This window comes from Drosophila subpulchrella, chromosome 2L (genome assembly GCF_014743375.2).
Source record: "Drosophila subpulchrella strain 33 F10 #4 breed RU33 chromosome 2L, RU_Dsub_v1.1 Primary Assembly, whole genome shotgun sequence".
Classification (NCBI taxonomy): Eukaryota; Metazoa; Arthropoda; class Insecta; order Diptera; family Drosophilidae; genus Drosophila; species Drosophila subpulchrella.
The window spans coordinates 14,518,877-14,531,854 of record NC_050610.1 but is presented as its reverse complement, the minus strand read 5'-3'; the positions used below and the strand labels follow the sequence as shown (position 1 = coordinate 14,531,854).

General features: G+C 41.3%; 5 protein-coding genes across 5 annotated transcripts; 2 read left to right on the top strand and 3 right to left on the bottom strand.

Moving 5' to 3' along the window:
* Nucleotides 1–2,785: 2,785 nt before the first annotated feature.
* LOC119548730 (phospholipase A2 group XV) lies at nucleotides 2,786–4,828 on the bottom strand. The gene is made up of 4 exons (XM_037856234.1): nucleotides 4,262–4,828; nucleotides 3,826–4,197; nucleotides 3,214–3,736; nucleotides 2,786–3,155 (listed from the first exon to the last, which is right to left on the bottom strand). Exons 1-4 carry the CDS (start codon nucleotides 4,416–4,418, stop codon nucleotides 2,933–2,935), a joined length of 1,275 nt encoding a protein of 424 aa, XP_037712162.1. The 5' UTR covers nucleotides 4,419–4,828; the 3' UTR covers nucleotides 2,786–2,932.
* A 547-nt stretch (nucleotides 4,829–5,375) lies between these two features.
* LOC119547103 (cell division cycle protein 23 homolog) lies at nucleotides 5,376–7,845 on the top strand. The gene is made up of 3 exons (XM_037853805.1): nucleotides 5,376–6,427; nucleotides 6,489–7,090; nucleotides 7,152–7,845. Exons 1-3 carry the CDS (start codon nucleotides 5,461–5,463, stop codon nucleotides 7,614–7,616), a joined length of 2,034 nt encoding a protein of 677 aa, XP_037709733.1. The 5' UTR covers nucleotides 5,376–5,460; the 3' UTR covers nucleotides 7,617–7,845.
* A 58-nt stretch (nucleotides 7,846–7,903) lies between these two features.
* Nucleotides 7,904–9,545, bottom strand: LOC119547104 (lysosomal Pro-X carboxypeptidase). Its single transcript, XM_037853806.1, has one exon. It carries the CDS (start codon nucleotides 9,460–9,462, stop codon nucleotides 8,044–8,046), a length of 1,419 nt encoding a protein of 472 aa, XP_037709734.1. The 5' UTR covers nucleotides 9,463–9,545; the 3' UTR covers nucleotides 7,904–8,043.
* Nucleotides 9,546–10,038: 493 nt separating this feature from the next.
* LOC119548513 (protein ANTAGONIST OF LIKE HETEROCHROMATIN PROTEIN 1-like) lies at nucleotides 10,039–11,604 on the top strand. The gene is made up of 4 exons (XM_037855801.1): nucleotides 10,039–10,290; nucleotides 10,345–10,741; nucleotides 10,794–10,896; nucleotides 10,967–11,604. The coding sequence occupies exons 1-4, from the start codon at nucleotides 10,093–10,095 to the stop codon at nucleotides 11,511–11,513; spliced, it is 1,245 nt and encodes a 414-aa protein (XP_037711729.1). The 5' UTR covers nucleotides 10,039–10,092; the 3' UTR covers nucleotides 11,514–11,604.
* On the bottom strand, nucleotides 11,553–12,694 carry LOC119548514. Its single transcript, XM_037855802.1, has 3 exons — nucleotides 12,416–12,694; nucleotides 12,240–12,355; nucleotides 11,553–12,176 (listed from the first exon to the last, which is right to left on the bottom strand). Exons 1-3 carry the CDS (start codon nucleotides 12,628–12,630, stop codon nucleotides 11,791–11,793), a joined length of 717 nt encoding a protein of 238 aa, XP_037711730.1. The 5' UTR covers nucleotides 12,631–12,694; the 3' UTR covers nucleotides 11,553–11,790.
* Between the last annotated feature and the right edge of the window lie 284 nt (nucleotides 12,695–12,978).

Below are 12,978 nucleotides of genomic sequence, written 5' to 3'. Positions count from 1 at the left end.
CTGAATTTATTTCACCGAATTCCCGCTGCTCAACAAATGAACTGAGACACATTCTGGTTTCAGGATCTTCGGCTGAGTTCTTCCAATAGCAAATCTGCAATCCGAGGGAGATGCACCATAAGAAATGGAATGAAAATGAAAACCAAACAAATGCCTTTTACATGCCCACACGTACACTAAAAGAAAACGAATGTAGCCCAAGAATGGTAACCAATGTTAGTCAATAATGCGCTGAGCAACATGCAAATGTCTGTAAATCACAAGCGAAGCGAACTAATTTATTTAAAATATATATATATATCAACACGTTGATTATGTTAATCATTAACGAACGACATAACAAATAAGTTGTTATCAAACGAGACGTAGGAGTTATGGGGGCTAATAGCGTTAGAAAAATTACCTATTGTTGTATGTTTTATTCAAAGCGCACGTAATTTAATAAACATTAAAGTTATCGCTAAAAAAACAAAAGAAAGCGACAACAGAAAATGAAAAAAACAGTAGCTAAAGTGAAATTTTTGTAAACTTTTTGATATGTGATGATGATTTGGATAAATTAGAGCCACAGAGGAAAGAATTATTACCTTAACCTAGCCGTAGATATTTAATCTAATTAAAATGAGTAGCGCAAATGCCAGTAAGCAAAAAACCCAAGGGAAGCTAGCTAAATTCTAGAGAGAACTGGGATAACCGGAAAGATCAGTGGCCAGTTGTTATGCAATAATCGTAGTCTCGGCCAGCCGAAGCACCAATCAGGGTTCCTTCCGGCATCGGGATAATACAGATCTGATCCGATAAATATCCGATACGATACGATGCAGAGGGAACTGTTATTAGCAATATTGAATATTCATGGCAATTCAATTGTATTAACGACATTGATAAATCTGAATAGCGAACGCATTGTAGGAGCCTAGTTAATGAATCCCAGATGAGATATGAACTCGACACGATCAGATTGAAATGAATACTAAGTGTAACTAAGCGAGTAAGTAGAAAATATTCAATTGTAAATAGGACTTTATTTACAATCACTTGATTTGTTGACTGGTTTTCGATTCAGACAATTATGCGTTAGCCATGAAAAGGAAGATATGCGGATATATTACCGACACGAGTAATCACACACCAAAAAGCTTTAATTAATTTAATTACCGGAAAGAGAAACCAAATAAAGTACTACAAGATATGTATTTAACAATAATCATTTTTGATATCATTCCCATTGGTAACGTACGGATTCCATTGTAGATACCTATTGAGCAGCCAGTAGTTAAATAACTAGTCCGCTAAGTCGTCAATGTCGCCTAATGTGAGTTCTATATATTGCATCAGATAATACAATAACAGAGCATATTAGCTATAAAACCGAACAAGAGGCAACTAATTAAATAACAGAACAGAAAAACGGCCTAGATCACACGACAAACCACATAAAAACATTTAAACAAAACATACACATCACACACACACACTCGACACACTAAGCTTTTATAAAACTATTTAACAAAAATATATATATACTATGGAAAATAATAATCCTGCCAAGTAACATTCGAATACCTGCTTGAAGAAGATACACCCGCTTTTGCTAAGAAAACGAAACAAAACAAAGATTTAATAACGATGAAGAGAAATGTAATGAAACCAAAATAGAGACAGGATCTAGAAAAGACACTATGGCTAAATACGATTTTTATACTTTCGATAACATGATTTTTTATACTAACGTAAAAACTTTGAAACAGAACACGCAGAAGTGGCGGACTTTTTGGGGTATCGATTTCAGAATCACTTTGATTTGAGTCAAGGAAGGTAAAGGTTATATTATAGTTATATATATAATACCCGTACATTATATATGTAAAACCCTAACTGCAACTATGGAACGAGAGCACAAATTTTGTTGAACAAAGGGGCAAAACCCGCAAAAGCAGAAAAAAGAAAAACCAAAATCAAATTCTGACAAACAAAGAAAAAATCGTTTTTTAAGTCCAATCCTCAACACACACACATACATACACCCACATGCAGCAACATAAAATCAAATATATACTAAATATATAAACATGTATGTATATATTTAGCTAACGAGTAATTAAACAACACCCGCACAAATCGCTCACCTAAACAATTTACGAATTAAATATGCTTTGTAAGCCCAAATAAAAGCGAAAACCCAAAAACATGACCTGCAGCCAGCAACAAATCTCTAGCGAAAATGTCCACAAATTTAGCCTACGACAGCGATTTTTGTATGAGCAAACAATTTGTAAATATATATTTCTTGATTTTATCGAAAAAACCAAATGCGAAACACTAAAATCATTCGACAACCTTAGTTTTATCCTAATTGCAACCAAAAAAACACTCTTTTCTATATCTATCCAGATATCGGAGTACATAAGCGAGAGCATACTTTAAATGGAAAATTATACCAAGAGTAATGAACAATGTCAACTACAATAAATTAGCAAAGTGGAGGCGGGAGGAAAGTGAATGAAATTAAATATTAGTGCAATAATTAACAAATTATTCGGTATAATTAAAATGAAATACATCTAAGTAAACGCTTTGTAAAATACATATAAACAATTTATTAAATGAAAAAATGAAAATGGAAAACAATAAAAACGAATAAAACCAAGAGGAAAATGAAACACTATTGAGTAATAAAAAGCGTTATGCATTGACATTGACACACGTGATTCGATATCTCATCTTATAAGCATAAATCAATAAGATAACAATAAAGAGAAATTACAGAAAATGCAAAAGGGAATTTCTCCTCAATTAGGTTTGTGCTACTTAACGTGATACATTTATTTATCATGAGAATTGGCGTTGATTGTATAGTTAGATTTTACAGATACCGCATGGGCTTTCGAAATCAAGAAACTCTTAACCTATTAAAACAGGACACTTGACATTATGGCTGCTGCATGACTGTGCGAACATATTTGAGGACGTCTGGATTGGACAGGATATGCATGTGATCCACTCCTTGCAGGGCCAGTGTGTTTACAGGCGAGCTGCTATAGCCCGACCAATATTGGCAGGCCCGCAGGGAACGCTGATTTACGGTTCCATCGCCCAGACCCATAATCAACTTGGGCGTTTCCCCAGCAATATCTGACTTTTTGTACTGCAATCTGTTGGATTGAACAAGAGTTACTTAAGTATCATCTTTTTAACAATATCGTTACTTACCTCTCCACCGTGTCTATGCCATCGCCATACAGACAATGCAGCTCCACATCCGGTGGACTAAAATTTTGGCTATAGCGAATCGTGTCCTTGCGCATTTCCCAGCCCGTCATGTAGTCTATGTCGTTAAAAAACTCCTTGAGCTGTGCCATCGTATAGTTTCTGGTTGGGGTCGTGGCCAGAACCTCGGAAGGCTTCCAAAAGAGTGGAGACGGCAGCAGCCAAGCAGTGGATGGGTGTGTTATTTGCTCCTCCTTAAGGATCTTGGCGCTCAGGGCAAACGAATCGAGATCGTCGCCCATGGCAAACACTTTCACCGCCTTAAAGCTGCCCGCCCAGGCTCCTGCCAAACTGATCAATCGTTTTACATATTTGGCCTTCCATTGGACGGTCTGCTGCTGCAAGAAGACCAGGGTCATGGAACTGCCCATACTGTGCGTGATAAAGGTGACTGCCGACTGATTGTTGGCCTCATAGGTGTCCTCCACCAGTTGCTTGAGATCGATGAAGAATTGTTTGTTCTCACCTGAAAGGTAAAGGGTAGTTTTTACATTAAAACTAATCCATTATAGGATTTTTTAAATACATCTGGTTAAGTCAAGAAATTTCACTAACCCGGCGCTTTTCGGAAGTCGTACGGAGCTCCGTGGATGTTCTGCTTGCGAACATAGCCCAGATCCACCAGCACGTTGGCCACGTCCTTGAAGTAGGCCCCGGCGCTGTTCTTGGTGGGATCGATCCATTCGACGACCTCCGGATTTCCCCAGCCAGGAGTCCTCGTCTCCACACCAGGCGTGTTGTGAGTGGTCCTGGTGACCTTGTCGTAGTATAACTTAACATTATCTATCCAGCAATAGACCATGGGAATGACCAACTGCTCCAGATCGAGCCAGAGATTGTACCAATCGTGGGTCTTCTGGCACACGAAATAAGGAGAGTTGGACTTGTTCAGCCGGGCGTCCAGTTGAGAGCCTCCATCTCCGGGAACTGAAATATAATAATGATAGCCTGAAACCACTTGACCTTGGTAGGTAAAAATCAATAGACTTACCGAAAATCACAGGCGAAAGCTTGGGCTCTGGCGGCGGAGGGGGAGGTGGAGGAGGAGGGTTTGTACTGTGTCTTCTGGTAAAAGGCCAAAAGCATTCGGCCAGACCCAAAAAAGTGGTCAGTAGCAGCACCAGAAATATTCCCGATTTGAGCCTCATTGTGCGATGTGCGTTGGGTTGTAAACAAAGCAGGAGTGACGACTGTATAGACTATATAGCTTCGGGTTATCGGATCGCGCCACTCAATGGAAGCCAGATAGGGGTCTCCTTTTCATAAACAAGTGAATCAGCTGACGAAGCTTTATGATAGTATTATTATGCATTTAAGTTTCGCTTCTGTTGTCTGCGCAGTTTCATTGAGCAGAGATTTGACCTTTACACTCTGTACATATATGTGCGGAACTTCGGGGGTCGCATTCCCCCCTTCGAAGACGACGTCACGAGCGTCAGTTGATATTTAAACAAAGGAATTTATTCCACAAACATGTTGTTCTTCCTAATCTTTGTTGTTATTGCACAGTTTGTTTTGGTTATTTTTCCCTTTTCCCTCTTTTGTTACCACTCTTCTGCTAGTGTGACCAGGTGAGCATTATTGTGGTTTGAAGATAAGAAAAATGACCTGTGAACTGGTCACGGGTAAAGTTAGGTACATTTCAACGGCAGTTATTTCTTCTTTCATTTTCTAGCTAATTGTGTTCATTAAAATATATTTGTTACAAAAGTTAATCATTTGAAATAAACAAAGATTTTATGTTCGGTAAGTAGCTTATATTTTCCGTGGAACGTTCAAAAAGCTTAGGACAAAAATACATTTTTATTTAAAATTAAAATTAATTTATGGTTGTTGATAAAAACATGTCTCTATGTTAAGGAAACTAAATTAAAAAACCACTTACTCACTTGCATATAGAAAGCCATAGCTGGTAGTGCTTGAAACCCATTAATTTGCTTATATCTTTTAATCTTAAGATAACATTAAATAAATAAATCAAAAGAAAAAGATACTTTAAAATTGTACCTAGTGACTTGCTTTTCCTAGCACAGTTAATAATCCGTGACTGCTCCCTAAAGGGAATACCGCAACTCACTTATCGATTACCATTTATCGGCGCCCAACTTTTTGTTAGCACACCACTAGGCGAAGCGCGCCGGCAAATAAATTGTTTTCATAGCTTTTCCATACGAATCTAATCCGATCGAGATGCAGGAGTTCTTCAGCGTGTTGCTGCCGGATGTTAAAAGGGAACTGCGCCGCGGGATCATCGAGTGCTCCAAGCGGGGTCTGCTGCACAGCACTAAATGGCTGGCGGAGATGCACCACGGATTGGGCGATGTGCACATAGATAATGAAGCACCCGACGAGGATCGCACATTCAGCGAATGCCAGCTGGAGGGGATTGCGCCGGCGGAGTACAGCGACTACTTCCTGGCCAAGAGCTACTACGATGTGAGGGAGTACGACCGGGCGGCACACGCGGTCCGGAACTGCGAGAGCAGTGTGCCGCGCTTCCTGCACTTCTACTCCACCTACATGGCAAGGGAAAAGCGCCGACTGGACTCAACCACCGACCAGGCCAATCTCCATGAGCCGAATCAAATGCGGGATCTCGCCGACCTCTTGGCCACATTGCGCATGGAGTACGGCAAGAGTCGGCTGGACGGCTATGGCATCTATTTGTATGGAGTCGTCCTGAAAGCACTGAATCTCAACCAGGCCGCCGAGCAAATGCTCATCCAGGCCATCAGACTGGTGCCCATGCTGTGGAGCGCCTATCTGGAACTCTCGCCTCTCATTATGGAGAAAAAAAAACTGCTGAGTCTGCAGCTTGGCGGTCACTGGATGCGGCACTTTTTCATGGCGCATACTTACCTGGAGCTGTATCTCAACGATGATGGACTGAAAATCTACGAGGATCTGCAGGCATCGGGATTCAGCAAGAGCATTTACTTGATTGCCCAAATGGCACTGGTCTATCACAACAAGCGGGATGTGGACAAGGCGATTGAGCTGTACCAAGCACTGCTCGAGAGCGATCCCTACCGACTGGACAATGTGGACACGTACTCCAATTTGCTGTTCGTCAAGGAGATGAAGACAGAGATGGCCCAGTTGGCCCACAAGGCTGTGAGCATCAACAAGTACCGTCCGGAGACGTGTTGCGTAATAGGTAGGCTTCATATTTCACTGTAAAAATATTATCAGATAATCAATCTGTGATTTACGACCAGGCAACTACTATAGCATCCGCTGTGATCACCAGGTGGCCATTTCCTACTTCCAGCGTGCCCTGAAACTGAATCCTAAGTACCTGGCCGCCTGGACTCTGATGGGCCATGAGTTCATGGAGCTGAAGAACACGAATGCAGCCATACAGAGCTATCGGAAGGCAGTGGAGGTCAACAAGCGGGACTATCGCGCCTGGTATGGCCTGGGCCAGGCCTACGAGATCATCAAGATGCACTACTACAGCTTGTACTACTTTAAAATCGCCCACCAACTCCGTCCCTATGACTCCCGCATGCTGGTTGCCTTGGGCGAGACGTACGAAAAGCTGGACAAGTGCGAAAATGCGGTGAAGTGCTACTGGAAGGCCATCGATGTGGGCGATATCGAGGGCATAGCCATGTACAAGCTGGCTAATCTGCACGAGAAGCTCGGAGATCATGAGACTGCGGTCCATTGCTACATCATGTACTGCGAGGACGAAAGGGCGGCCACCGATAAGCAGAGTCTCTACCAAGGCTTTATCACGCTGGCAAATTATTACGAGAAGAAGGGTGAATACGAGAGAGCCGCCTATTATGCGTACAAGTGTCTGGACTCTGATGATGTGGGTACATTTATTTTAATGAATAAGCAATTAAATTAATAAAAATAATCTATCTTTTCAGCGCAAAACAGAGGCCAAGGCTTTGCTAAAGACAATCGACTGGAAGCGCAACGCCGAGGGGCAGAAGAAAACTAAAAGTTCAACGGCCGTGGCGAACGCAGAGACAAGTTCCGAGGATGAGATGGAGTGGGAGCTGCAAGATGTACGTGTCCGAGTGCCTTTCACCTCCATAGCAACCACGACGACCACCACGACTACTACTTCTAGCGCGGGTAGCTCGAGTAGCTCCGCGATCAGCCTGCGTCCGGGTCGCAACTTGCTCGAGGGAATGCGTCGATCGCAGGCGAACAGGACGAGCTTAAACCCGGCTGCCAGCAGTACTGCAACCACGAACACAACGGCAACTGCTGTCACAACGGCCACCGAGGAGACGCCTGGCACATCTGCCGGCACTGCAAATCCACCCGAACAGCCACCTTCGGAAGATAACAGCTCAATGGAAGTATCCAGCGTGTCCATCGATTAGTCAAATGCGATCCAATTGTAAAAATTTCTATTTGTTTTTATGAATTATATTGGCAATCCAAGTAAATATAGAAACTAGTCCGTATTCAATTTGAGTTCAAACCTGGCTCGGACAGGATCTCCTCGCGGATTTCTCGCAACTAAAATCAGTAATTAATAAATGAATAAAAACCATTCTATAAAATCATAAAATGCTGCACTATTTGTTTAGATAATTTTATAAATTTATAACGGCTTGTTAAATTGAAAAAAAAATAATTTTATTAAAAAATTACATATTTATTATAGTTTTAAAAAGTGTTACAAAATATAGATTCGAAATATTTCAATACATTTTCATTTGTTCCAAAATTTGTATTAATATCAAAAATTTTTGATTGCTACGGCTTTAAGTTAAGCTTCGAAAAACTTGTAAAAGTTATCTCATTTCAGAAATCTTGGATCCACCGTTCTATGATGGCTGCCTCCTTCTTGCGCGCATCGCCCACTGAAGGCGGATCAGCCGGATCGCTGTGGCGCAAATCCAGGTGATGAGCCCCCTCCGGTAGAATGATGACGAAGACCTTGTCATTGGGGGACTGCAGCACACCGCCACCGCTCCAGGGATCCAGAAGACCATTGCTGAAGATGATATTAGTCACAGCCTCCAGGTTTCTGCCGCCATAACGTAGAATTATGTCATAGGGCTTGGGCGTGAGGCGATAGTCCTTGTAACACTTCTCGGCGACCTCCTTGAAGTTCCAGCTGGATGTGCGGAACATGGTATTGGTGGCGTTGGAACAGAAGGGCATCACCATCTGGTTGCAGCTCTGAATATTCCATCCGGACTCATCGGCATTAGAGTTAACCGAAATATCCAGGCACTTGGAGGATCCAGTGTAGTTGGTATAGACCGCCAGGGCACTGGCCATGGCGTGCAGCAAATCCGCATCGGTGGTGTGCAAATCCTTGAGGTAGAAACACACCTGCCTCACAGGATAAGCTGGCAACGGGGCCAGGAAACTGCTGTTGTACGGATAGTTAACCATGGCGAGATTACTGTAGACTTCTTCTATGTAGTCCAGGAACTTCTTCAGATCCTCATCGCTCTTAAGTGGAGTGCAGAGGTGGAATGCATCCGATATCTGCTTCTTGCCGGCATCATTCCCTCCCAGAGTCTGAAAGAGTTTCCACGACCTGCCAATGTTCACTGTGCAATTTGCGTTGTAGGCATTCTGGAAAACCGAAGTCACAATCCTGGAGAAGATGTCGCAATCGGTTATACCCGGGAATTGCAGAATGGGAGCCGAGGCGGCCAATGCGCCCGTGACCAAATGCGGATACTTCATCCGGAACCAGGCGGCCAGCATTCCGCCGTAGGACCCGCCGAAAGCCACAACGGGCATCTGGCGATCGTTCCTCAGAAAAGTGATCAGCATGGCGTAATCCTCCAGGGTCTGTTCCACCGTAAAATAGGCCAAGTGCTCCGGCATGCTGGTGTTAAAAGTGGAACTACCGAAGGGCAGGGACTTCCCATAGTACCGATGCTCCGCGAAGATCACCAGAGCCTTCTGTTTCTCAGCCTGTTCCCACAGGAATCCGGTATTCTGGGCAAAGAGTTCGATGTCCCCCTCATTTCCCGTGTAAAAAAAGATCGGAGTGCGGGCATTGGCCTTGTCCACAAAGGTGTCGTTGTACAAATACCGGATGTTGAAAGTGGCGTTGATCAGGAAACTGAAGTGATCCAGAGGCACCTGGAACTCCTTGATCTCGTACTTATACCTGGGAATCTCCGAATTGCATCCCGTGATCAGCAGGGCTCCCAGAACTGCTGACAATGCAGCTCCAATTACAAGGTCTACTCCCATATCGGGTGAAATCAGATGACCAATTAAATGCACAATTTTTTCCGTTCGTTATCTCTAAGCCGGGTTTTACATATATTCTTTTTGCAGTGTTACCAGGTCTGAAGATTCCGTCTGTATAGGGGTTGTATGGAATTTAAAAGTTAGGTAACAGGTTTTCAAATTCTTTTTTTAATTGTTAAAAATTATAGGGCTATCAGTCTTTAAACTTATTAAATAATTAATTTATTGAAATGATGGATAAAATACTAGTTTCTAAGCTCTTCAAATTTTTTTTTCATCTTAACTTTTTAAAAAATAAACAAATATTTATAAATATATGATTTGAAATTGCGATAAGTATAAATAGAATAAACGGCTTCATAATGTACACTACAATATTTGAAAATTCAATTGTATCCGAAATGCCAAAACATTATGGTAAAATTATTTAAATTTTTTAACAAATTGAATTATGATTTCTAAAAATGTAAGTTTTTTAAATCTGTACCTGTGAAATGTAATGTACATCATTTTGGGTACTACTCAACACTGGTACTACTGCTATCGATAACTTTTGGCAAACAGCTGCTACTTTGGCTCATTTTGGTTTGAGTTCGATTTTGATAAACATTTTACAAGAGTTCGAAAACAATGGAAGATAATAATAAAACCAAAGATAGTGACAAAAATAAAAGAAACGATTTAATCGGCCTAGTGTTACTTATGCAGGAGCACAACAACAGATTTTTGCAGAACATGTTGGAGTTACAAAAGTTGGACGAGGAATCAACCAAATTGTGGATTTCAATGATAGAGGAGGATCCCGTCTTTTTGCCAACCCAGCGAGATGTAAGTAATAAAGGCCAATACCTTCTAGATCTTTAAATCATTAACGAATTACAGCACCCAGACGGCAAATTTTGGGAGCGAGATGTTCCAGAATGCTCCGATGGTGTTTTCAAGGACCATTTTCGCATGGAAAGGGAGCACTTTGATGAGATAGTCGAGTCCTTGGAAAGTATTCGAGTGAACCAGGGATCTCCGAACGAAATTACACTGGATAAACGCATAGCTATAGCCCTGTATACAATGGGATCGTCTAAGGATTATCGCAAAGTGGGCAGGTTATTTGGCGTCCCATCCTCGATGATACCTAAAATCTTGAACGAGTTCTGCAGGCAGATTATCAACGTTTTTGCTCCAGAACACTTGCCCAAAGAATTTCTCACCCAAGAGAAACTGGAGGAATGTATGTCGGGCTTCGAGGAACTGGGCTTCCCTCAATGTTTCGGAGTATTGGGTAAATATATTTATTATAAGGTCTATCATAGTTTTTATATCCATTTTCGTAGATGGAACACATATAGAGATACGTCCTCCTGTCTCCGATGCCGAGGATTACTGTAACATTAAGGGCTGGTACTCTACTATACTCATTGCTCTGGTGGATCACAGGTAAGTAGTTTTACATCGAACATATGTCTAGCTACCTTAAACCATAATGTATACTAAAATTTACTTCTAGGGGAAGATTCCTTTATATAAATACAGGCTGCCAGGGTCGCTGCAGCAAGTCGGAGATATATGAAGCTAGCACCCTGAAGAAAAAGTTAGCTTCAACTGATATTTTGAAGGCCAATTCAAAGACCATCGATGGAGTCGATGTGCCACCGTTTCTAGTTGGCGATTCCGCCTTCAGATTTTCAACAGCCGTCATGAAGGCTTACCCATTTGATAATTCTGGAAACGAAAATGAGATTATTTATAACGATGCTCACTCCAAGACAAAGAGGCTAGCTGAAAAGGCTTTTCGGCACTTAAAAACGCGCTTTTTCAGGATTCATAAAGGACTTGATAATCGTTGCCGCAAAGCGCCCGGCGTTATTGTTGCCTGTTGTATATTGCACAATTTTCTAGTTGGCAAAAACAGCGATCTTATGGAGAAATGGAAAATTGATGATAACCACCGCTCACAACCAGAGGAAAATGATAGTCTAACAGACCTTCTAGAGGCTCCGGAAACACTGAGAAATGCGGTTTCGCATTATATTAACAATCAGCCAGAGAGATGATAATGTAAAATATCTCATTATTTTAAAATGTTTTATATTTATATTTTTACTACTATAGCGCCAATAAATAATGTGCTAGTTACCTTTATAATAAAAGTAATTCTAAGCACAAAAGTTACAATATAATAGGCCAACAAAATCAGACCTTTAAAGAATTGGTTCGAAACTATACATACATATGTAGGTAAAGAATTTTCAATTAAGTATTTAAGTAATCATAATTAAGGCTATTCTATGCTGAACTGTAGGCTTAGTGTTTATTTCTATCACCCCTTTGCTACAATTTTTGCAGCAGTTTTTCATGGAATTTGGCGTTTTCCTGCTCCATTCGTTCCATGGTCATTTGCAGCTTCTCCAAGGCATTCAGCCGTCGACTGGCCAGGTTGGTCAACTCCTTCCTCATTTGTTTAAGTTCCCTATTGCGTTCTTTTGTGGCTGCTAGCATTCCTGCCTCAAAGGATGTCATGTCATCCGGGGAAAGTTTTGCCTTCTTACATTGTGGCGAGTAGGGCAAGTCATCACATAGGCTTCCTGGATTCGACAGCATTTCCAATGTGCGATCCCAGGAAGTACCATCCTCGTCACTTAAGATTCCGGGCTGATCCAAATCATCATTTAAGCTCTCGCTTTTTACTGAGAGTGGCTCCTGTTTTCCATTGTCATCTGCAATTATGTTATTTTATCATAGCGTTATGATTGTGAGGCTTTAATAATAATGGTAAATACCTGTGCTTTGTTCAATTAAGTGATCATATTTGACTTTTACTGGTTTCAATACTCCCAATATTCGGCGAATTCTCGAAAAGTGCTTCCACTTTGAGTGCCCCTCCCTGGCTTCTATTCTGTTTGGAGTAATGTTATTATAAGGAATTAATTTAAGAGAGTCATTTAATCCATTTTACTTGTATTTGCGGGTTATATTGTCTAGCTTGGTGCGCACATCCTTCATCTCAACGCCTATAAATCCGGCCTCGTCGAGTTTTTCCGCCATTGCCTTGCATACAATAGTGCTTTTTTGACCAGCTCGAATAGACGCAATATTTTCCTCCCACAGGTCAAAAAGCAATTCTTCGTAGTATTGCGACCATGAAAGTGGTTTTCGCTTAGGGTAGTTCATCTTTAAAATTTTAGTCACTGTATTTAGTTCAAAAACAAACAAAACATTGCTGGGTTTTAACAGCTGTTCTAGTGATGTACCTTATGATATTCCATTCGATAAGAATCAAACATTTTCTGCTACTGTCGATTAACACTAGATGTCGCTAACAACATACCAGTGTAAAAAGTATGTAGACTATACATCATTCTCTGAAAGTATGCAATGTTTTAAAAGAATATTTTAAAATTTCTCAAAATTAAAAGAATCAAGCGTTGCCAGACCGAAAAAATGCTGTCTCATCTTAAGGGGAAAGGAGTTGTTGCTATGCAGAATGGGGGTCAAAGAGAAAGCCGATGTTGGTGTTAC

Excerpts from the sequence above, each read along its gene's own strand:
- LOC119548730 (XM_037856234.1), bottom strand. The coding sequence starts at position 4,418 with ATGAGGCTCAAATCGGGAATATTTCTGGTGCTGCTACTGACCACTTTT. Across the intron at positions 4,198-4,261 it reads GCTTTCGCCTGTGATTTTCG|TTCCCGGAGATGGAGGCTCT; the intron begins GTAAGTCTATTG and ends ATTATATTTCAG. Across the intron at positions 3,156-3,213 it reads GGCATAGACACGGTGGAGAG|ATTGCAGTACAAAAAGTCAG; the intron begins GTAAGTAACGAT and ends TCAATCCAACAG.
- LOC119547103 (XM_037853805.1), top strand. The coding sequence starts at position 5,461 with ATGCAGGAGTTCTTCAGCGTGTTGCTGCCGGATGTTAAAAGGGAACTG. Across the intron at positions 6,428-6,488 it reads GGAGACGTGTTGCGTAATAG|GCAACTACTATAGCATCCGC; the intron begins GTAGGCTTCATA and ends ATTTACGACCAG. Across the intron at positions 7,091-7,151 it reads AGTGTCTGGACTCTGATGAT|CGCAAAACAGAGGCCAAGGC; the intron begins GTGGGTACATTT and ends CTATCTTTTCAG.
- LOC119547104 (XM_037853806.1), bottom strand. The coding sequence starts at position 9,462 with ATGGGAGTAGACCTTGTAATTGGAGCTGCATTGTCAGCAGTTCTGGGA.
- LOC119548513 (XM_037855801.1), top strand. The coding sequence starts at position 10,093 with ATGGAAGATAATAATAAAACCAAAGATAGTGACAAAAATAAAAGAAAC. Across the intron at positions 10,742-10,793 it reads TCAATGTTTCGGAGTATTGG|ATGGAACACATATAGAGATA; the intron begins GTAAATATATTT and ends CCATTTTCGTAG. Across the intron at positions 10,897-10,966 it reads ATTGCTCTGGTGGATCACAG|GGGAAGATTCCTTTATATAA; the intron begins GTAAGTAGTTTT and ends ATTTACTTCTAG.
- LOC119548514 (XM_037855802.1), bottom strand. The coding sequence starts at position 12,630 with ATGAACTACCCTAAGCGAAAACCACTTTCATGGTCGCAATACTACGAA. Across the intron at positions 12,356-12,415 it reads AATATAACCCGCAAATACAA|AATAGAAGCCAGGGAGGGGC; the intron begins GTAAAATGGATT and ends TACTCCAAACAG. Across the intron at positions 12,177-12,239 it reads CTTAATTGAACAAAGCACAG|ATGACAATGGAAAACAGGAG; the intron begins GTATTTACCATT and ends ACATAATTGCAG.